This window comes from Chelonoidis abingdonii, chromosome 4, assembly GCF_003597395.2.
Source record: "Chelonoidis abingdonii isolate Lonesome George chromosome 4, CheloAbing_2.0, whole genome shotgun sequence".
Taxonomy (NCBI): domain Eukaryota; kingdom Metazoa; phylum Chordata; order Testudines; family Testudinidae; genus Chelonoidis; species Chelonoidis abingdonii.
This window is the reverse complement of record NC_133772.1, coordinates 51,600,101-51,623,261: the sequence shown is the minus strand read 5'-3', so window position 1 is coordinate 51,623,261 and position 23,161 is coordinate 51,600,101. Positions and strand designations below refer to the sequence as shown.

General features: G+C 43.9%; 1 protein-coding gene across 1 annotated transcript in view; it reads left to right on the top strand.

Moving 5' to 3' along the window:
- Positions 1-23,161, top strand: part of SCUBE2 (signal peptide, CUB domain and EGF like domain containing 2) — a 77,787-nt gene that overhangs the window by 8,071 nt on the left and 46,555 nt on the right. Inside the window, 4 exon segments of the mRNA XM_032796801.1 lie at positions 12,355-12,480; positions 15,534-15,668; positions 22,546-22,671; positions 22,983-23,099. Coding sequence (XP_032652692.1) covers positions 12,355-12,480; positions 15,534-15,668; positions 22,546-22,671; positions 22,983-23,099 — 504 coding nt within the window.

Here is a 23,161-nt window from a genome sequence, read left to right as displayed (position 1 = left end):
CCTCCTCCTCGTTGTTGTTGTGAGGAGATGAGAGCAGACGGTTCCCCGCTAACTCCAGACGCTGGACAGCGGCTTTCGCTTTTTGCCTCGCCCCTAGAACCGGGTTCTGTCCCGGCTGAGTCTGCCAGCACTTGCGCGCCTGCAACTTACTCCCCTGAGGGGTAAATGAGTGAACTTACAGGGGGGGAAGTTAAGGCTCAGGCTCCCACATGCCATGCTCAGCCCTGGAGTCAGAGCACTGTTGAGGGTTTGTTCTTAATTTGGCTTTATCATTACTTTAAGCCTGTTGTGGAGTAGTGTCATTGACTTCAGTAAGGCTGCTCACATGTCTGAATTACACTTGCATGCAGTGCGGCCGTAGCCCTGCGAGTCCAGGATATTGGAGAGAAAGGGGGTGAAATACATCTTCATGACCAACTTCTGTTATGCCCTGGGCATTAGTGCACTGGATTTGGTATACAAATTGATGGCCATTGTGGGATGCATAGATCCTGAAAGTGTGTTGGGTGGAGTGTTGGTCAGTAAAAGTTCAACACCACTTCTCTCTAAAGTGACACTGCTCTTTCCCTGCTTGCTGCTATTCTTTTTAAAAGGGGCTGAACCAACCTCCAGTCTAAAACATCCGGGGATATGGGAACGTTCAGAAATGGAACTGAACGCACAATTATTACTTTTGCTGTTTAGTTCAATGGAAAAACAAAAACAGTTTTGTTTTATTTTTGAAAAATTCTCTGTTTCTGACAGGTGGCTGGACAAACTAGATGATAACTGTATTTAATAGACCGAAGGTGGCTGGCACCTTCAAACATTAGATTATTAATGAAAAATAATTTATCTGAATTAAAGTGCAAACTTTGTGGACGTTAGGTTGCTTTAGTTGGTTTGTAATATGGGCAGTGGTAATATTTCTGTACTGAACTTTGATTATGATGGTGATGATTATTTTAAAGTTTTGTTCCCCACTAGGAATCCTTCAAAATCAACATTAGTATCAAAGAAATAAAACAGATGTTTAGTGTTTTTAAAAAACTCGAGAATCAAGCTGAGTATCACAGTCTAAACTGTGTTCCATAAATTGGAATAACTAATAATTCTTCATGCATCTCCCCTCCACAGCGTCATTTCAAGTTAAGACTGCAGCATTTGCTCTTAGTTCCTTCCCCAGAGCTCTCTTTCCAGTTAGACTGCCTTTCATAGGAGCAGAAATCTCACCCAATGTGTATAGTAACTTTAAATCAACTTTCTTATGTTATATACACTAATGCCTTTTCACTCCTGTTCTTCATATGCATCCTGGAGATCAAAGGAATATATTAACAATAAAAACCCTAAAAACCTGAACCGCCACTAGGTATAAGCGCAGTATCTGTTTGAATTTATGCATTTAGTTTTAAGAGAAGAACACTCTTGAAGTGTCTCTCTGTGACAGTGCTTCCATGTAACAGGTACAAAATACAAACACCCCAATTGCAGATAGGTACAGGACAAGGAGAGTGGGAATAGTTACTTTTGAGATAATGCATGAGCTAATTTCTACACATTTAAGCAACGAGTCACGAAAGCTTATGCCCAATACGTCGTTAGTCTTTTAGTGTCACAGGACTCTTGCTTTTTACAATCCGGACTAACATGGCTACCCCTCTGATACACTTACATTTAAAGTTTATGACAGCTGATCTCCTTATCCCCATACCAGTCTTCTGTCTCAGTGCCATCCCATACTATTGAAGTCTTCAGTAATCTCCTCTCACCTCCAACCTTCTTTGCTGACACTCCAAGACTCAAAACTCCCCTTAATAATAGTTTCCTTATCCTATCCAAGACCCATCTTCTGCTAATCTCACCACCTCAGCATTGGTCTTCCCCTAATTTCCTGATATCTTGATCCGAGTATTTGTTTAGGGTGTCCATCATATTGTAGGGGTGTCCATCACTATGTCCTAGACCAAGATTGCAATCTGTGTCAAGGGCATGAGTTCAGCAGAGTATTTGATCATGGTCTGTTGGAGCTGGTTTGTTGTATTGATGCGCCTTTTGTTTGTCCCTGCTGCTAAACTGCTTTAAAAGAAGCTAAAACCATATAATATTCTTCCTCATAAGCAATTACCTATTTAAGGGCTGTTAGTGATATGTGGAGGAGAAGGTATCGGTGATTGACTCCTGAAACCTTCTCTTCCATTCATAATCTCTCGTACATTGAGTCTACATTGGAGGGGAAAGGAAGGCGGGGCACTTAATATAAGCCACCAATACTATTAAGATCCAGGAGACCTCACTTCTGCTGATTTGTCTGACTCACAGATCCTTCCCGTCTACGACTTCTTTCCTACAGAACTGCTTTTCCGCTGATCTCCTTCCCTGGACCATCCATGGACCTTACTCTGTTTTGTGCTGATCTCTTTTTCTGCTGCCTAGAAATTCCTGTCTTGATGTGTTCTGTCCTCTCCTGTCACTCTTCTTTTGAGGCCACCTGCAATCATTCATATCCAGGACTTCTCTTTTTGATCTTCTCCTTCCTCGCTCCTCCCTGCGCTAAAGTTTCCAGCTGGATGTTTTAGCTATGTACACTATGTGCTTCTTGAAAGGTGATGCCTGCTGTGTGTTTCAGCAGTGTTGCTCACCAGATGTGACTTCACTTTTTTTTAAAAAGCTAATTTGAGAGCAGTTAAAAACACTTGAATAACATCGTTTAATGGTAAGTAAAAGTTTTACGTGTCTGGGGCTTGATTTTGAACGCTTGACTGGTGAGTGTTCATTTTTGTAGACCTTTTGTTAGTTTAAGAATGATCATGCTTCCTAGAGGATGTAACAGGTTTGAAATATGATTTTGCCAATAACTGGTTGTTTGGGCTAAGTTATCTGTTCTGGTGTGTGTCTGATCTTAGCTCCATACAAGACACAGGCATATTTCTGCTGCTGTTTACAGTATAACCCATGGAGTTACATCGTTTACTCACCTGAAGATTCTGGCCAAATGTATAAATGCTGATACTTGTGCAAAATGGCATATATAATCATGGCAAGATATGCTAAACACGCCACACATCCAACATACAACCATCATGCAAGCATATTTGGTTGTTCTTGCACATGCATGTGCGTGTGCACATAACAACGTGACCATTCACATTCTCATGTTGCACCTTTGACATCTCTCACGAATCTGTTTTTACAGATGTGGATGAGTGTGCCCAAGGGACTGATGACTGTCATCCAGATGCTATTGTCAAAACATTCCAAAGCTTACAAGTGCACATGCAAGTGGTTCAGTGTGAAGGAAACGTGTGAAGGTAAATGACTGCAGTAATACACACTGCTTTAGCCGTAGTGTTGTGTGCCCAGACACAGTCCATGGCATTTGCTGGTTAGCTCAAGTTAAGAGACAAAGAATTCATGGGAAATCGTAACAAGCTGTGATTCCTTATGTCATATATGTAGCCCAGTAATCTGATAATTTCAAACTTAATTAATATTGGTGTGACCTTAAAAAAAACACGATCTTAAAAAGACAACAAATGCAGCCACTACTTCTGTCCAGCTCCTTAGATACTTCAGATATAGATTTATGGTAGGTACCCTTTGAGAAACCCTGGCTTGGAAGGAGGAGAATGTGCCTTATTCTACTGTGATGTCTAGCTTCAACTTCTAGCTATTGAATCTTGTTGTACCTTTATCTGCTAGTGTGGAGCCCTCAATTCAAATTGCTGTTCTGCACATAGGTACTTACGTATTGTGAAGTCAACACCCTTTAACCTTGTCTTTGTTAAACTGAATAATTGAACTCCTTGCGTGTATCACTGAAACTCATAAGGATATTTTTTATCCTTCAGTCATTCTCATGGCTCTTTTCTGAACCCTCTAATTTATCAACATACTTCTGGACTTGGACACAGTATCAAATAAGCAGTTGTTAGCAGTGCAAATACAGAGTAATATAATCTTCCTACTAGGGTGACTATGTGTTGGTTTTGACTGGAACACCCGGTCGAAAAGGATCCTAGTGGCTCCAGTCAGCACTGCTGACCAGGCTGTTGACTGTCTGCTTGGGGCCTCCATGCAGTGGGGCTGCAGGCTCCCTGCTAGCTCCATGGCTGGCGGCTCCTGGGAAGCAGCCGACCTGTCCCCCTCCAGCTTCTACATGTGGACATCCAGGGGCTCCCACACTGTCCTCGCCCCAGCACTGCCCCACAGTTCCCATTGGCAGGAGCATGGCCAATGGAAGCTGTGGGTCAGTGCTCGCAGAAGGGTGGGCACCTGCAGACAGACAGTGCGCAGAGCCGCCTGGAACATTCTCTGCATAGGAGTCCGAGAAATGGACATGATAGCTTCTTCCAGAGGCCACTTGAGTAAGCGCTCCTAGAGCCCGCAACTCTGATCCCCTCCCAGGTACCAGCTCCCTGCCCCAGCCCTGATTGCCCTCCCACCCCCTGAACCTCTCAATCCCACCCGGAGCCCTTCCATACTCTGAACCCTCATCCCTGGCCCTACCCCCAGAGCCCCCCTCCCCTGCACCTAACCACTTACCCCCAATCCAGAGCCCCTTCTTGCACCCAAATCCTCATCCCTGCCCCACACCCCAGAAGGCCCGCACCTCTTCTGAACTCCAACCCCCTGCCCCGCCTAGAGCCCCCTCCCGCACCTGAACCCTCATCCTGGCCCCACCCAGAACCCCACCCCAGCCAGAGTCCATACCTCCTCCCACACACCAATCCCCTGCTCAGCCCCGAGCCCCCCCTCCCATACTCAAAACCCCTTATCCTGGCCCCAGCCCAGAGCCACGGCGCACCCCCAGCTGGCCCACTCCCTCTCACACCTCCACTCCCTGACCAGCAGGTGATGATGTGAGTGAGGGGGTGTGAGCAAGTGACAGAGAGAGGAGGGTTGGAGTAGTGAGGGTGGGGCCTCAGAGAGGGGCAGGGTATGGGAGGGTCAGGGGGGGGGCCAGAGTTGTCAGTTTGTGCAAGTTAGAAAATTGGCAATCCTATTCCACTTGAGATTTTCCTGATCATACATCAAGGATTGAATAACCCTTTACACAGAGTCACACTGGGAGCTATATTCAGCTATTAGCCACCCTGACCCCAAAATACTTTTTTGGAGTTATTGCTTACCAAGATAGATCTCCCATTGTGTAACATGGTCTGCATTCTTTTTCCTAGAGTATAAGTTCCACCCATAAGTTCAAGGTCCTTACTTAAAAGCAGGCTGGCCACTGACAATACGTGGAACAAAATTAGCATTGATTATTAACGGAAAGTTTTTAGTTTCTTGCATTAGGGCTGAAGGTTTGCGCCTCAGGCTGATGAGGCTGCTTTCAGCAATGCATATGTAAGTTTGAAAACTGGGGCAAAATCATGCTTGTATGAAACAACCACAGAGCTATTAAAGTTCTCATAAAATGGGTTTGACCCAAGTCTGGCACAGTAGTGCCTGATCCAGCTCTGCTTAAGTCAATATAACTCTTCCATTTTCTTCTATGGTAGCTGGATTGGGTCCTAAAAAGCAAAAACTAGCACCTGCTGTATTTCTTTGTCTTCTTCTGTTCTATTATTTTATATTTCTAAAAGGGAAACAGGATGAAGGTCTAGCTTCAAAGCAGGAGTCACCACATTACAGTCTAATGCATGAGGGCTTAGAAATGTAGGAACTGCCAACTGATGAAACCAGTGGTCCATTAATCCGTATCCCACTTCTGACAGTTGCACACAACTGCTTCAGGGAAGGGGAAACCTTGCAATAGACAGAGTATTTTTTGAATCCTGCTTGATCTTAATATTGGCAGAGTTCCACAGCCAACTGATGTGTATGAAAATATATTCTTCTTCGATGATTGCTCATATCCATTCCAGGTAGGTGTGTGCGCGCCGCGTGCACGCCGTCAAGAACTTTTACCCTAGCAACACTCAGCGGGTCGCTGGGCGCCCCCTGCAGTGGCGCCACCATGGCGCCGCATAAATACCCGCCGACCGGCCACCTTCAGTTCCTTCTTATCGCCCGTGTCGATCGTTGGAACAGTGGGTGCAGTTTACCTACCTCCGTGTTCCTAGCTAATCGTCGTTTTTGTTTTGTTATTATATCGTTCTTGTTTTACTGTTAATGTAGTTTATTTGGACAGTTAAGTTATGTTATTGTTAGTATTGTTTAGAATAGTTTTCGCGGGTCTGGGCTCTTCCCCATCCCCATGCCCGGACCGGCCATGCTGGCTCGCCGGCTTAAGCAGTGTTCGGCCTGCAATAGGCCAATGCCGACAGGAGACCCCACGACTCCTGTCTTAAGTGCCTTGGGAATCGCACTTATCTTCTATAGTGCCCCATTGCAAGGCATTAAGCGCGCACGAAGAAGAGTGGGACGCTAGACTCCGGCGCTCCTTATGGAAGCGGCATTAGCTCCTTCGCCGGCACCGAGTACTAGCAGCAAGTGAGAGACGCCGCCCCTCGGCACCGCACGTCAGCACGCGAAGGCTCCTCAGCACCGGCGCAGCTGACGCTGAAGGAAACCCCACGCCGCTCCTCTCTCCAGGTCGAAGTCGGCTAAGCTCGACGGGCTCCTCTACACCCGCACGCAGGCAGAGACCGTAACCAAGGCAGACCGCCTGGCACCGGGCCCGGTTGCGGCGCCGCCTAAACCGGCCCCGTGACTCCAGCCCACGAGGGCCGTCGAGTCCGGTGCCTGAAGCTCCCGGCACCGGCCGTGGTCGAGCTAACCTTGCCTTCGACACCGGAGACTTTTCAGCGGCAAGAGACCTCATTGCCCTGCGGACCTGGCATGCCCGTGCCTCGCACCGCCGGTCCGTGCGATTCTCTCCAGAGGCAAGCCGCTCTGACCACAGCCGCCCTCTGTCACCGCTCCGGATGGCCGCCGCTCGAGGTCCGCTCCCATCGCCGCTCCACATCTCGGCTCGTCGCTCCCGCTCCTGTCACAGCGCCTTCGCGGCACCGCTCACCTCGGCACCGCTCACCACGATGCCAGTCCATCTCTCGCTCCCGTCCCGCTATTCGCGCACCGGTCGAGCTCCCGGCACTGCTACAGGGACCGTTGTTCGTGGAGCCCAATCTCGCCATAAGGCTCGAAGTCCCGGTCGACCTTCCGGCACAGAGCTGGTCGCAGTCCCGGCGGGCTTGCTACCATACCCGTACCGGCACCGGTCCCCAAGACCCAGAGCTGCTCGATCTATTGGCACTTCGGTGCCCACGTTGCGGCTCCTCCGTGGCCGCGGTCAGGAGTCGGCCTCCTCACAGGCTGGTAGTTACTATAACCGGGACCGAGATACTGACATGGTCGCGGACTGTTTCAAGATGCACGTCCCCGGAGCAGGACAGCAGCAATGGCCCTTTTGGACACCCTGGGCATACCATCAAGCCAGGGTGCTCCGCTGGGCCCGGCCCCTACTCTTCCTTCGGAGGCAGGGCGCTGGAGCCACCGTGTCCCACTCCTCCGGCAGAGCAGAGGACCATGTCATCCATCCTTCAGACTCCCGGAGCATCTCGAGCAGGAACGGCCACAGGAGCACAGTGCCATTCAGGACCCACTCGTTCCGGGATATCCTCCTCCTCTCCCCGATGAGGCCGTGGCAGGGTCCTCCTCTTCGGTGCCGCTGCGAATAGATCTGAGAGCCCACCAGGACCTTCTTTCGCCGGTAGCTCTCAACATAACACTCCCGTAGAGAGAGTGCGCGAGGTGGACGAACCGGTGGTCAGCATCCTGGCCGCTGGAACCCGACGTTTTGTGGCCCTGCCATTTATCAGGACCATCTAGGCTGTCTACTGATACCCTGTGGCAGACTCAGGCTCGATTCCGCCAACGGCTAAAGGGTGGAGAGGAGTACATGGTACCTCCTGGGGTACGAACACTTGTACGTCCACCTCCTCCTCCTCTTTAGTCGTACAATCTGTTCAAGACAGGGAGCGCCCACGCCAACAGCGCCTGCTCCCGAAACCCAAAGAGGCTAATGGATGGGAACCTGTTAGGCGTAGGTGTACTCGGCAGGTGCTTACAGCTCCGAGTGGCCAACCAGCAGGCTCTGTTGAGCCGCTACAACTTTAAACACCTGGATGGAGGTTGGCCGCTTACTAGTTGCTTACCCCCGCGACTCGCGCCAGGAGTTCGCAGCTTTTGTGGAGGAGGCAAAAAGGTTGGCAGGACTCCCTCCAAGCTTCCCTTGACGCGGCCGATTTGGCTGCCAGGACTGTAGCCTCAGGTCACAATGAGGCGAAATCTCCTGGCTCCAGGCCTCCAACCTGCCACCGGAACTGCAGTACAACCCTACAAGACTTACCCTTTGAGGGTCGGGGTTTGTTCTCGGACAAAAACGACCCTCGGCTGCAAAGCCTAAAAGACAACAGGGTGATCGATAAGTCCCTTGGGATGCACATGCCGTGACCCAACGTAGGCCCTTTAGGCCCCAACCCCCCGCCCGTACTTTCTGCCTCGAAACCGGCAGGACTTCATAGAAGGCGAAGCCGGTGTGGCGAAGGCGCCAGTCTGGCCCCATGCGGGGCAGTTCAAGGTCCCTCTAAGGCCCCACCGGCCCAAGGGAATTTTTAAGGTACGCCTTGGGACGGTCTACCAGACTCAGTTCAGGATCCTTTTCCCCCTTTCCAACCGCCTCTCCTACTTTCTTCCGGCGTGGTCACATCTACTTCCGACCAGTGCCACTGGTGCCTACGCACAGTGAAGCAAGATACACTCCGTTTGCTTCACCGCCTTCTCACCTGCTTCCCTCCCTCTTCAGGACCCCTCTCACGGCAAATCCTCTGGCACGAGGTGCAATCTCTCTCTCACCGCAAGCCAATAGAGAAGTTCCGTACCGAGAGTGGACAGGGATTTCTACTCCCGCTATTTCCTCATTCCCAGTCCAAGCTATAGGCCTCGGACCGTATTTCGACTTGCGGGACTCAGCTAAGTGGCTACGCCAAGTTGAGTCCGCATGTCTTTTCCCTGGGAACTATTATCCCGTCCTTATCCTGGAGACTGGTACGCCCCCTCGGGGGGTGGTCCCATCGACATGAAGATGCGTACTTCCACATCAGCGATCATCTCTCTTCTTGACCCGCTGAGTGTTGCTAGGGTAAAAGTTTCTCCGACGGCTGTGCACGCGGCGCGCACACACCTACCTGGAATGGATATGAGCAACACATCTCGAAGAACAACAGTTACAAAGGTGAGTAACCTTGTTTTCCTTTGTATTCATTTTGAATTTCATTGAGTATCCCCTTGCTCTTTTATTCTGAGACAGAGTAAATAGAATTTCAAAGACTGTCTTTTCTATCCCAATTGTTATTTTATATACCTTTTATCATGTCACCTTGTATTCATCTCCTCTTTAAGGCAAACACAACACAACTTTTCAATTTCTCTTTATATGTGGGTTTTTCCATATCCCTACTCATTCTTGTCATCTGGCTCTGAACCCACTCTGTTTCTGGTATAGCCCTTTCAGATGGTGTGTCCAGAACTGACCACAGTGTTCCAGGTAAAGGCATACTATTAATTTAGAGAATGTCATTATATAATATTTGCTCTGTTATTATCTATCCTATTACCACGCAGCAATACATTGGCAGCATAGCAATGATAACTAGGTTGGATCACAAAATTTTAAAAAATTACATGAAACATTTCAACATCATTTTCTGTTTCACATGTTTTTGACCATTTTCTATTTTCTGTTTTTGAAAAATTTCAGCACTTTTTATTTAAAATATTTATCAAAATGTTATCCGAATGGTTAGTGAAATTTTGCATGTACCAGGTTTTTGATAAACAAAAAAAAAATCTCTGATCATACTGATGGTTTTGATTAAAATTTTAATTAAAAATGTTACAAAAAATATTGACTTTTTTGGGCCTTGCAGTGGGTGAAATCCTGGCTTCCTTGAAAGCAACTGCAAAACTCCCATTGACATTAGTGGAGCCAGGATTGTACACAACAGTTTTTGTTTTTTTGGGGGAAAAAAAGAACACACCCACCTACGCTTTCTCCATGACAAATTCATCCCAAGAGGGCACCTGTACCTACTGAGTTATTAAGGTATTTTTATAATGAGCAGCTTCTTTAAAACGTAGTTAGGCAGTGAAACACTAGGGGCTGAGTCTTCTGGGAGGCTGGGAAATCTTAACTTCCATTGACGTTCTTAGTGCCTCTCAGAAAGTACAGAATGTGTTTTAGGATTGGGCTTTTGGACCCTAAAATGTAAAAAGCCAACCTGGGCCCCTCAGATGACACAAGATTGGCAGAGTGCACTTGCTATGGCTAAGGCCAAATTTTTCACCTAAAATTAGTCACCTATATCTATACTTGAGCGTGTACTAATAAGTGTCCTGATTCCCAAAGACTTCAGTGAGCACTGTAGATGGTCAATGCCTTGGAAAATCAGGCTACTGATTTAGATATGTAAATGTGGATTTAGGGGGCCTTTGTTAGGGATCCATGTTTGAAAAATTGCACCTTAATATTTTGGGGTAACTGCTACCATAGATGAAGCTCTAGTGGCTAGAGCGCAGAAGCTCTAGTGGCTATGAGTCAGGAGACCTGGGTTCTGTTCTTGGATTTGCCACTAATTTACTGTATGACCTTGGGCCGGGAAGTGTCTACACATTAAAGTTATACTATACCAGTATAGTTAAAGTGGTACAACCCCTTAATGTAAACATAATTGTACAGTATCAGCATAAAAGTGCTTTATACTGGTATGGCTATTCCCTTACAGGGGTTGTACGGGTATAACTGTTATGATAAAAAAACAACCAACCAAACAAAACAAATGAACACAAAACAAGCCCCCTAACCCCCACCCCTCACCGTAATAGGTGCACTGGTACAAAAACTATATGTAGACCAGACCTAAATCATTTAGGAGCATGAGTGTTGTGGTCCAAAGTCAGTGCATTGCTTTTGAAAATCTCACCCTTAGAAATCCTTAGGTGAAAACAACTGTGTAAGCTCTCATAGTATTATTAATAGTGTAACAAGCATCATCAGATGTCTGGGAAAGGCAGAGATTGGTCGAAACCAAAAACCTGGATCCAACCTGCCAAACTTTCACGTTGGGGGGGATTTAGGAATTGAAGCCTGGATCTGAATTTAACACCAACTCTTTCTCTTTACGTTGGGTCAGACCAGAACCCTAGCATTAAAGATACTGAACATTGGGGGATTCAACATTTTTATCTGGATGTTGTGGCTTTGGCCCATCTTTAGTATAAAAGCTCTATTTGAAACTTTTGTCTGACTGTAAAGGGCTTTGGTTATTGTCCCTATCTCTTTCCCTTAGTGCCCTAACCACGCCGGTAAAATCCTGCCTTGTGCAAACAGATGGGCAGCAGAAGACATAGGTACTACCTCAGAGTGTAAGTGGGATTTTGAAGATGTGCAGAGGCAAATGTCATCATATGAGCTGAGTCCTGGATGTACCAATGTTGTTTTGCTGTTGACTGAAATGGGAACAAAATCATTTGTTGGTTTCTTTGTGTCTTTTAAATCAAAGCTCCTAGTGTGTGCTTAGTTTATTTTGCTTAAGGAGTTTTATGCTAGAAATTGTTTTCTAGTACAAACATGAGGAAGATCAAGTCCTACATATTCAATTTCTTTATTTAGAGAGGAAACAAAGTGTTGGTCATTTATCATTTCATTTGAAGTATCAAAAAGACAAAGGTAACTTGGGACCAATGTTTATATTGGGTGTTAACAGATTTTAGAAAATATGCTAAATAGAAAGAATCGTATGAAAATGTTTTTTAAATGAAAGCTGTTTATTTGGATTTAAACATTCCCTTGCAGTATTTGCAACCCAAGCTTTGCAGTTTTATGCTAGTGCTTGAGAATCAGAAGCTAAATTGACTCATGCTTTTTAATAATCAAAACTGAGTCAAATGCAAAGTGAACAGACAACTTGAAATGGTAAATTAGATAGTTAAAATTCTTTCCATTCTAATAATGAGAGTATTGTGATGAATGGAGGTAAGGAAATTTTGTCATTTTTAAAAAATATGTAGTTTGATTCTTCCCTCAAATTGATTCTATGTCAGTGTGACTTCACTGACTTCAATGGATTTAATCCTGATTTACATCAGCATATAAGAGAGGAGAATCAGATCCATGATTTTTAATCTAACATCTTTTTTAATAAGCAGCTTTAGAAAGCTCAAAACTATACTACAACACTGGATGGAAATCCTAATGCATCTTGTCATCTTTCAAAAACATTGAACAAATAATGTGCTAAGTATAGTCTATTTGCAAGACAGTGATGACTTAGGAGAGCAATTACTGTTCACATTTATACAATCATGTCAGGACCTGTCTATGCCAAACCAGGAAGCATCCATCAGATTGACTTTTGCTTTATCCCTCAGACATTGATGAATGTGATAACCACTTCAATGGAGGCTGCGTACATGAATGTTTCAACATTCCAGGCAATTATCGCTGTACTTGTTATGATGGCTTCATGTTGGCTCACAATGGCCATAATTGTCTCGGTAAGGAACATGCTTGCTAACATTGCAAATATTGATGCAAATATATCCCTTTTTAATTTGTGAAAGTAAAAAGCCTGTGATTTCTGAGTGCTGTGTTAGATAAGATGTCTAGACAAGAATGATACATATTAGACAAAGGAATTCCAGGTTTTGACATTTCAGTCTCTATGTGACTGCTCTGTGGCTCAGTTTCCCCATCTGTAAAATGGGGGATAATACTGACACATTTTTCTTAAGTGCTTTGAGTTCTTTGGATTAAAAATTGCAAAGCATCCTTCATTATTCTGTTAATGTGTTTCTTTAGGGAAACTTTAGTAAATTGACCTGTTTAATACCAGGAACATTTCCTGTTGTTTTTTTTTGGAAATGTTAATTTATGGTCCAAGCCCAGCCATGTGTTGGTGTTGGGAGAGAGGAATCCTTTCTCCAGGTAATGGAGTATCTATGCCTCATTCTCCCATTTATGTATCTTATATGGGCCACATTTCTGTACTACCTGAGCAGCTCACAATCTCTAATGTATTTGTCCTCACAATACCTGTGTGAGGTAGGGCAGTTCTATTGACTCCATCTTACGTTGGGGAACCAAAGTACAGGAAAGGTAGGTGACTTGCTCAAGGTTATCAGGGAAGTCTGTGGTGAAGCAGGGAATGAAGTCCAATTTTTCCTAAGTCCCAACCATTGCATCACCCTTCTGCTCTGCGGGTTTGGCGGTACCTCTGGCTCTTGCATGCTGCTACATCGTAGGTGATGATTGGTGGAGTGTAGTGAGTGTTCCTCACACTAATGTGTGGACTCCTATGGACCCCCTACAAATGCTGCTCATCACTGCCTGAGCAGTGAGGCCATCACTGGGTATGTTACCTTAGGAGATTTCCACTCCTGTTGGGGAAGGGGTTTGCCCCCTATTGCAGAATTTGAAGACTATTGTGAGCTATGCAAGAGTGATGAAATATTTCAGATTAGCATGCAGTATTTTAGTAATGGGACCAGGCCTCTATTAAATATTTAGGGCAAGATCCTCACCTGGTGTAATTTGGCATAGCTGCTTTGACTTCATTGGAACTACATCACTTTACATCAGCTGAGGGTCTGGCCCATAGACAAAGTTCTGTCTGTTGGTGTGTAAATGGGAGAGGATGGGGAAGGCACTATGTCCCAAGGGTTGCACTATCCTGTCAAAGCTGGATAGCCATGTAGTCTGGGAAGAAGCAACTGAACTATTTATTGATGCTTTTTAATATTAGGAAGAGTGTTTTATCCCCTCTCACACTTATTTAAACACACTAGTGGAGTTCCATGAGGGTCACATTAAGGACACTCAACTGGGTGAGCACCTGACCTCTTTAATAAGGCAATAAAGGGGTATATTTTCTCTCCATACGAAGAACTCATCTAGCACACGAATACATCTGATCATATTCTGATCTCAGTAACTTCACTGGAGATACCTTGAATTTACACAGCTGTAACTGAGGCCAGAAACTGGCCCACTGTTGTGTTAATATAGGGTTTCACATTATTGCTAGGCTGTCTTGAAAAGAACAACAGTATTGATGCAATGGTTCTTGGGGTGGAGGGAGCATATAAAGGGTAAAATGGACTTTAAAACAATGAAGTTCAAATCACAGACTACTAACTTTGACTGCCCCTTTGAAGATATGATTTAAAATTAAAATAGATATTTTGACATGCAGCAAATTTGGCTTAATTTTCTGATAAACTGTTTACTTACTTAGTTCATGGCACTTTTTTGTTAATCAAGCCACACTCATATTCCTGAAGACTTGATATGTGTGCCTGGATTTTAGCTGAATAGACAATTACTTTTTGGAGAGAGAAAACAATATTCCATTATTTCACCATGGTCCACAAAGCAGAAACATTTTCTGGAGTTTCAAATCTATAGCACTAGAGAATCTTGGTAGTTGTTTCAATATTGATTCCTTAGATTCAGATCACTGTTGAACTACTAAAATTAACTATTTCTATTAAGACTGAGACATCTAGACCGCTTGGAACATAATTTTTATCTTTATTCTTTTCTATGATCATGATGCTGTGCTAAGTCCATCTTGGTTTAGGTACTCATGTTGCCCCACTGGTTTCAAGGGAACTTAAATCTATCACAATGTTTGATTTCACTTGTTGGTAAGAACACAATGGCTTCTTCCTGTTTTTAGGCTCTATTTTATGCAAAAAATGTTAAATACTAGTTTCAAAATCTTAGCCCTAGTACTGTAACAGTGAGCAGAGTGGGAAGCAAACATGGTGCACCAAATGCAGTTGCATAGGTGCAAATGAGAGCAGAATTTTGCCATGACACCTTTATGGCCTGTTTTCCTGGGTGTCGAGCATCCATAACTCCCACTGATTTCAGTGGGAGTTGTAGGTGCCCAGGCCTGTAAGGTTTATACCATAGCAAGAGGCTACAGACAGCTTAAATCAGTGATGGGCAAAATTCAAAAGGCTTGGAGATTGAGATGAGCACTTCAATGTTCAGGGACTTAGCTGGAGCTTTTCTACTCTTCGTTTCTCTTGGTTCTGCCAAACTAGATAGATATTTGCAAGAACAGATTTCTCCTGAGGTTCCCCATACTTCCTGCCTCTGATGAGGCCATAAATATTACAAGATCAGCATTCCTTAAACTATTTCAGTAACTTCTGCTTTTGTTCTTGGCCACAGGAAATACAAAAGCAGCCACAAAATAAGAGACAATGAAGTGGAATAGGGAGGTGGAGGATAATTAATCAGATATTCTCAAGCTTCAGAAAAGACCTAGCATTTGGCTTCCAGTTTGGGTGAAGGTTTGGTGTCTTGCTTGAATATGAGCCTAAAGTTTTTTGATAATTTTCTCTTCCTCCATCTCTGCCTCAGAACTAAAATCTTTTTTAAATGCCCTGATCTATAGACCCATTGGGACTTTGGTAAAACAAACTTTTATTTAATCTATACTATCTGCACACTTTGAGATCAACCTCTAGGCATTGATTTATAGCAGTGACAGTAAATGCAGCTGTACAGGTACAAACCCAGTCTCTTTATTTTTCAGATACAGATGAATGTATGTTCAACAACGGTGGTTGCCAGCACCTGTGTGTCAATACCATGGGGAGCTATGAGTGTCGTTGTAAGGCAGGGTTCTTCCTGAGTGACAACCAGCACACGTGCATTCACCATTCTGAAGGTACTGGTTCTTCCCTTCCAAACAATGAGCAGAAACTTCTTGTGGGAGCACATAGCAGACTCTTAAGCATTTTCACAAACATTTAGAGTTTTCTTCAACAAGAGAAGAGGTTCACTGTTTGTCTGCCCCTGAGGGTATATCTACACTGCAACAAGACACCTGTGACTGGTCCTGGTCAGCTGATGGGCTCACAGGGGTTGGACTGTGGGGGTATAAAATTGCAGTGTAGATGTTCGGGCTGGAGCCTGGGCTCTGGCCCCTCCTACCTTGCGGGAGCTCTTCTATTAACCTAGTTACCGCCTCTTGGGGAGGTGGATTACCTACACCAATGGGAGAACTGCTCCTGTCAGCTAAGTAGTGTCCACACTGAAGCGCTACAGCGGCACAGCTGTGCTGCTGTAGCATTTTAAGTGTAGAGATACTCTGAGTACTCTTGTCTTCAGGGGGGCTCTGCAGGCTGCCCTCATGCTGTTCATTGTAGGATCAGAGCCTGGAACACTTTTAAACGAGATGACTTTGCTGTGGGAGAGAGGGTCCTTTTTCCTTTATATTTCCTCACCGAGATGAACATATATTTGGATACTATCTGATGGATCAAAAGGCAAAATCAGTTGTTTAATCACATGTCTGTACCTGATCCCTGGTGGAGGCCTCTTCCCTCTTTCTCCATCTCTTCTTTAGTATGTCTTGAAAAGAACTCTGCCTTCCCCATTTGTCCTGTTCCAGCAGGAGTCACATGTCCTTTCCCCTCATTCTTCATTGTATCTTTTCCATTTCCTCATGAAATTCTCTGCCAGGATCCATTGCCTTGCTGCTCTTGTTCTCCTCTGTTTTGTTGTCTCTTTCCCCTTCACCTGCTGCCTCATTTTTGGTTGACGGATTCCCCATGTTGCATGACTCTAAAGCTGGTCAAACATTTGTTCTCAAAACATTTATGTTTTCCAAAAAAAGGCATTTTTGACCAAAATGTAATTTTTTTTCTGAAAATTTTCATTTTGGTTAACAGTTTCTGCTTTTTCAGTGAAAAACTGGAAGTGAAAAACCAATACCTTTTCAGTAGAAATTTTCTTTTCAAGTCAAATTTTTCACTTTTGTGGAAACCAATAATGTTTTTACCAAAAACCTCATATTTTTACCTAAAATGCTTTGAGAATACCAAAAAAATTTCAGATTTCATTTTTTCATTGAAAACCCAAAAACTTTTAAACTACCTCTCCATGGATGGAACCTCACCTCTCTCTTCTTCTATACTTGTAATCTCTTCTGTGCCCAAACTTCACTTGATCTCTGTCCCCTATTTCTCTGGCCCTCCTCCCATTTCTCTTTCTTCCTCCTCTGACATTTGTACCCACCTCCCTTAGCCTACTTCTGTAATAAGGAAGACTAGTCAGATGCAGGAGATTTGAGTTCATTTCCCTGCTTTGCCACAGATTTCCTGTGTAGTTTTGGGGAAATCACTCAATCTCTCTGTACTTCAGGTCGGTATCTGTAAGAGCACTTCCCTACTTCCTAGTGTTCTGAAGATAAATCTGTTGATGTTTGTGGGCTCTCTGATTCTGAGGTAATGTGGTTCGTATATGTAGCTTAACTGAGTAAGGAGGTTGTGGAGGTGGAGCAGGAGAAATATGGAGGCCTGGCCTGTGGATAGAGTGAGAAGGCAAAGGAGAGGCTGTTCTGTTCCTTCTACAGATTTGCATGGTGAGGTTGCCTTGGATTATCTGCTTCCTGGAATCCATCCTCCCTCATCTGCTGTGCTGCACATTGTCTGGCTCAGGACTGTTTGCTGGGACATTGCAGGAGTTTTTAGAGGAGAGACAATAGTCAGGTGTGATAGTTACTTACTGTAGTGGGGTGGATCCAGAGCAGAGTGGTGCTCCAGATGGTTCTCTGGCTCTGTTTAAGCCTTGTCTAGGTCAGCTGAGCTCATAACCTCCCACTGAGTTGTGCACCATCATAAGTTTTCGTTGACTACATGCCCTGGGTTTATTCCTCTTCAGCAGTAAGTGACAGAACAAATGCGTTGTGAGGACATTGCATCAGTAATAGCAATAAATCACTTATCTACCAATGGCTTTTCTCTCTGTTGTTTAATTTACTTCATAATATTGAGTTAGCAAATTCCAGGGGAATGTCATGCACGTGGGGTTTTTACCACAGAAATAAGCATTGTGACCATGATGTGTCCTCTTACTACCATTTCTAGTGATAATCCATCTCCACTCAGGAATCCATTACTGTCCATTGCAGTGTGTCACACAAACTATGGTTATTTACTTCTTTTGGGCCAAAATCAATGGGCATGAGTAAGAGCTGCAGGATTTGGCTCATTAGGGTTAGATTTAAAGCCATGCCACCTGAAGGCTAGTGTACAAAGGCACTGCACCATTAGTAGCTCCTGGAGACATTTTACCAGTGGAGACCTAGGCAGCCAGAGCGTCTCAGGGAGCGGGAAATGCTGCTCCCTTTAACAGGGTAAAGCATGCACAATACACAGGACCAGCCCCATTCTCCAGTTGGTGGTAGGGGACGCAGCACTCTTGGGATGTCTAGCTGTGCTAATGGTGCTGACATTCCCCTAGCTTGTGCTCAAGCAGGGCCAGTACCAAGATTCTGGTCGCACTTTGTGCAGGGACATCCTTTCCTCACACCTCCTTGTGCGCCTGCATAAGACTGTCCAGAATCTGAGCTTCAGTGTTGACAACAGAATGGCAATTATGGTAATGAATATGACCCAGCCTTGATACAGCACCTTTCCTTAGTGCTTAGTAGAGTTTGCTAACTGGGTGTGCATGTGGCTGGACTAATACCATTCTGAGGTATTCCTCACACAGTTCCACTGATATGACTGCATAAGAATTGAATCACTTTGCTCGTTCTCATATCGGGTACAGTTACATTGACATTTATATAATATATATATTATGTAATATAAAATATTCATTGGAACTGATTTTTAAACTAATAGCCCCGATTTATAGTAAATAAAATGTTAAATCATTTGGATGCACTTCTCCATAAAATATCTCCTTTTTTGGTGAACTAGATTTAAACTTTTTTTGGTCAAAGAAAGCACATTTAACGAGTCAGACCCTGGGTATTTTGTTATTGAAATGTAGTTCATTTTGTAAGGTCCATTTTAACTTTTGGTGGAGAAGTGACTGAATTCCACATGCACAGAACTGAGCAATTTCCAATTCAGCATTTAAACCATTTGTTCGAGTTCAGTGAACTTTACCAAAGTACCTGCTTTAACAGTTTCTCCTTCAGGAGATTCATGCACCCAAAGAAATTACTTTGCTAACAGAAACTAATTCATTAATTCTCTTAATGCTTTCTTAACACCTTTTATCTTACAGACAGATCGTATTGCATGTTTAAGCTTAAAAATGTCTCAAAAACACTAGAGTTAATAAGGCTAATTTGTGATGTTATGTGCTGCGCAGATCCTTGATTGACACCATAATAGTGGATGATAGCTTTCATGTGGGGATCTTTGGGGTCTTTTGTATATTCTGTTGGATTTGAGGCATCATTGTCTTGTTAGGCTTCTACAGAATTCTCACTGTGGGAAAGGAATCAAAAAGCCAATAGAGGAGAATAATCTAAGCAATGTAGCATCCATTCCTTTGTTACTTAAAGCTTTCTTAATAGAGGAAGAATATTGTAGCCTAAAACTGAGATGTCAAAAATATAATATGCAAAGTAATTGCCTGATTAAAATGTAACTGAATGTTTATGAAAGGTTGACCCCAGCTCCCATTACAAATATTTTTTCTTCATTAAATAATATTGCTTCAAAGAGAAGGTATTTTGAAAATGCATGGGTTAAGGAAACCTTTACCTATTTTCTTTTACACAATGAGGCTTGTCTCTGATTTTTTTTTTTTTTTTTAAATTATGGGCACAATTCTGCTTCCACTGAAGTTAATGGGAGTTATTTCAGTGGGCGCAGGATTAGGCCCTCAATAGGATTAGCCAGCAAGCCTAAATAAACTGACCAGAGTCCTCTTGAAGTGCTTATATTATCTAAGAAGAAAACAGAAATGAATGGTAGTGCAACTCCTTTCCTTAAACAAATAAACAAACAAAAAAACCCCACTACCTTAGTGTAGATTATTGTAAAGCACACTCTCCTTGGGATGCACAGTCTGTTTTCCATTGGAGTAGCAATCAGTCTTTGGTGTTTCCCAAATTTTAGCAATACAGGAAGATTCAGTAAGGATCTAGAGTATTCTGCTGTACACTACTAAGCCATATGAGAGTTCATAGTTTAAACCCCAGTATTTCTGTAATATGGAAATTTGTGTTTTGTTTTGCAATCACATTCCAGCCAAAAGCCAGCCAAAAGTTGTGCTGTTGCAAGAGTTGTGTGTGTGTGTGTGTGTGCGTGTTTTGTATATATTATATCATGCTAGAACTTTTGCAATGTTACGATATTTCTGTAAAAGTCACATTTCTGTCTATATTAGGTACTTAAAAAGTGTCCATTACCATAGTGTCTGAGCCCCTCACAAGCTTTAATGTCGTTATTCTTAGGGCATGTCTACACGTACCTCCGGAGTGAGTGATCCAGCGGAGGCCTATTTATCACGTCTAGTGAAGGCGCGATAAATCGACCGCTGAGCGCTCTCCCGTCGACTCTGGTACTCCACCAGAATGAGAAGCATAGGCGGAGTCAATGGTGGAGCATCAGCAGTCAACCTACCACAGTGAATACACTGCGATAAGTAGCTCTAAGTATGTTAACTTCAGGTACACTATTTTCATAGCTGAAGTTGCATAACTTAGACCGACTTAGCTTGCCCCCCACCCCAGCGTAGACCAGGCCTCACAACACCCCCTGAGGTAGGACAGTGCTATTATCTCCATTTTACAGCTGTGGAACTGAGACCTGGAGAGAACTGACAAAGATTACACAGGAAGTAGAACAGGAAAATTGAACCCAGGTCTCCCAAGTCCCAAGGAAATGCTCTAACCCATGCACTGTCCTCTTCCCTAACATTCAGACTTCTCAAGGAGAGTTTGGATTTACCAACCATTCTGTCTCTTTGCTATATTGTTGCCTTCTTGAGAATACCTCGGTAATACTAGAAGAAGAGATGGTAATAGCACACTGTTGCTTGGGTGGTAAACTCCTTTTTATATTGTAAAATCCTTGGGATAAGGACCCTGGTGAATCCCCTTGCACCTCTCAACCCCACTATTGCCCGGATGGTGCTGCAGTAGCTGTGGGAGCTACTTTATTGTATTGGCTCAGTTGCAGTGTTGAGTACATGGACTGCAGCACCAGCTATGGAGGAAGGTTCAATGGGCCGTTCAGGACCCAGTGACTCTGCCTTGTGCACAGCATTTGGCCCTTAGAAAACTAATAAGATTAAAGTCCCAACCCCAGAGTAAAGCGAGCGTAAACCTGGCCTAAATTCCCACAAGGAGGCTCCCCGAGAGTTCTCAGATCCTCCGGCTGTTTAGAGCTACCTGAGTGGCTCCCTTCTCAGATCGTGGCAAGCACAGCTCAGCCAGACCAGAGGATCTACCCATAATCTTTTAAGAGACCTTATTTTTGTAAGTAATTCTAAAGGAATGGAAAACAAAAGAACAGAGCGGTAGTGTGTTTTTACTGCTGGACTTTAGTGGTTAAGAAATCCCAGTAAGAGGACGAACCTTTACATCAGAATGTCTGTGGGATACAATGGAACCTTTGTGGCACATAGAGTTAAAATAAACTTTGGCTCCTTTAATGCTGGGAGGTAGGGTAAAGTCTTGCCAATGGCTGGGGCATGGATTTAACTGAAACCCTGGACAGAGGCAAAAGGTTTTATAATGCAGGGAAAGTTTTCTTATTGTTTAATTGACTGTGGCCTCTTTCTGGCAGAGGCCACATGAGTCACCACAGCAGCCTGCAGATTAAGTGCTAGAGTGTGAACAGCTCATAACTGTCAGAAACAAAACAGCAAGATGTTTTTATGAGGTACACCAAAGGAAAGAAAAAGTCAACTAATGTCACATTACTCTATTCATTGGGATCCAGACTGCATTTGCTTGTACTACATTCTATTCAGCTGGTGAGACACAGCACAGAGGTGCAGTTATATATAAAACATCATGCTGACTTCCCAGAGGTGTTAAAATGTACTGGTTGAGATTAGAAAGAGGCCAGTAGATATCAGAAAAGGTTAAGATGCTCCCAAAACAGAAAATTCTTTGCTGCCCATGGGTACAAGTATGTGTGACTGCTTGGGTCCGTTGCTAACCACCAATGGAAATGTAGCTCTGTGAATCTATGGCTCAAGGCCAGTAATTTGAAAAGATGTGAGAAGCATTTGAATTTTGTATTTATCTGAATAAATTTTGACATTCCTTTGCCTCACAACATCTCATTTTGCTATTTTGTGAGAAGAGTAAAGGGGAAATGAACAGCCTTAGTGCCTGATCTTGCAAGGTACGGAGCAGCTCTCAATTCCTATTAAAATATGTGGGAGGAAGAGGAGGAGTTATTATTACTAATAAACATTTATATTATGATAGCACCCAAAGGCCTAAATGAGGGTGGGGGTCTCATTGTACTGGGTGCTGTACAACCACAGAGACAGAAGGTTCCTGCCCAGAGACCTTAAGACACAAACAGACAATGGATTAGGGGCAGGGAAATCACCTTGCAGGCCATTTGCTTAGCCTTTAGTAGTATCAGGTTCTTTTTATTTCTTGTGTATCAGCTGATACTTTTTTTCCCTTTTGTTCAGATACAGGAGATTCTTTCAAGAGGTACAAGTTGTCTGCTGTTTACTTGCAGTTGGGATAATGTTTGTATTTGAGCTGTTACCTGCATCTGAAGACACTGAGGATATCGATGATCTATGACATTTGTATTGTTTTGCAGATGGCATGAGCTGCATGAATAAAGACCATGGCTGTGCCCATATCTGCAGAGAAGCACCGAAAGGAGGAGTGGCATGTGAATGCAGACCTGGATTTGAACTGGCCAGGAACAAGATGGACTGCATTTGTACGCAACAAATTCATACTGATCCGTAAAGGGAACAAATAAAATTCTATTATTTCTGCAGCTGATCACTAATTTGGGCAATTGTATCTATGGATGTGCTAGGATGACATGTTATTTAGACTGCACTTTTTTGATGAAGTAAAATATCAAATTAAATCAGTGGGTTTTCAAAATGTCATTGTACAAATCCATCAATTAGTATTGAAAGCTGTAGTATGGGAGTCATGTTAACATTCACACACAAGAAGGGTAAATTCAGCCCTGTGCAGGCATCTGGAAATTTGAGGCTCTGCTGTGTGTTTTCTTTCCAGTGACGTGCAATCATGGGAATGGTGGGTGTCAGCATACATGTGAGGATGCCGATAATGGGCCCATTTGTGGATGTCACCCAAAGTACACAGTACACTTGGATGGGAAAACCTGCCTTGGTCAGTAAGCAGTGAATGAATTCTTTTCTGTTGATGACTGACATGTAAATGAGTTTGAAAAT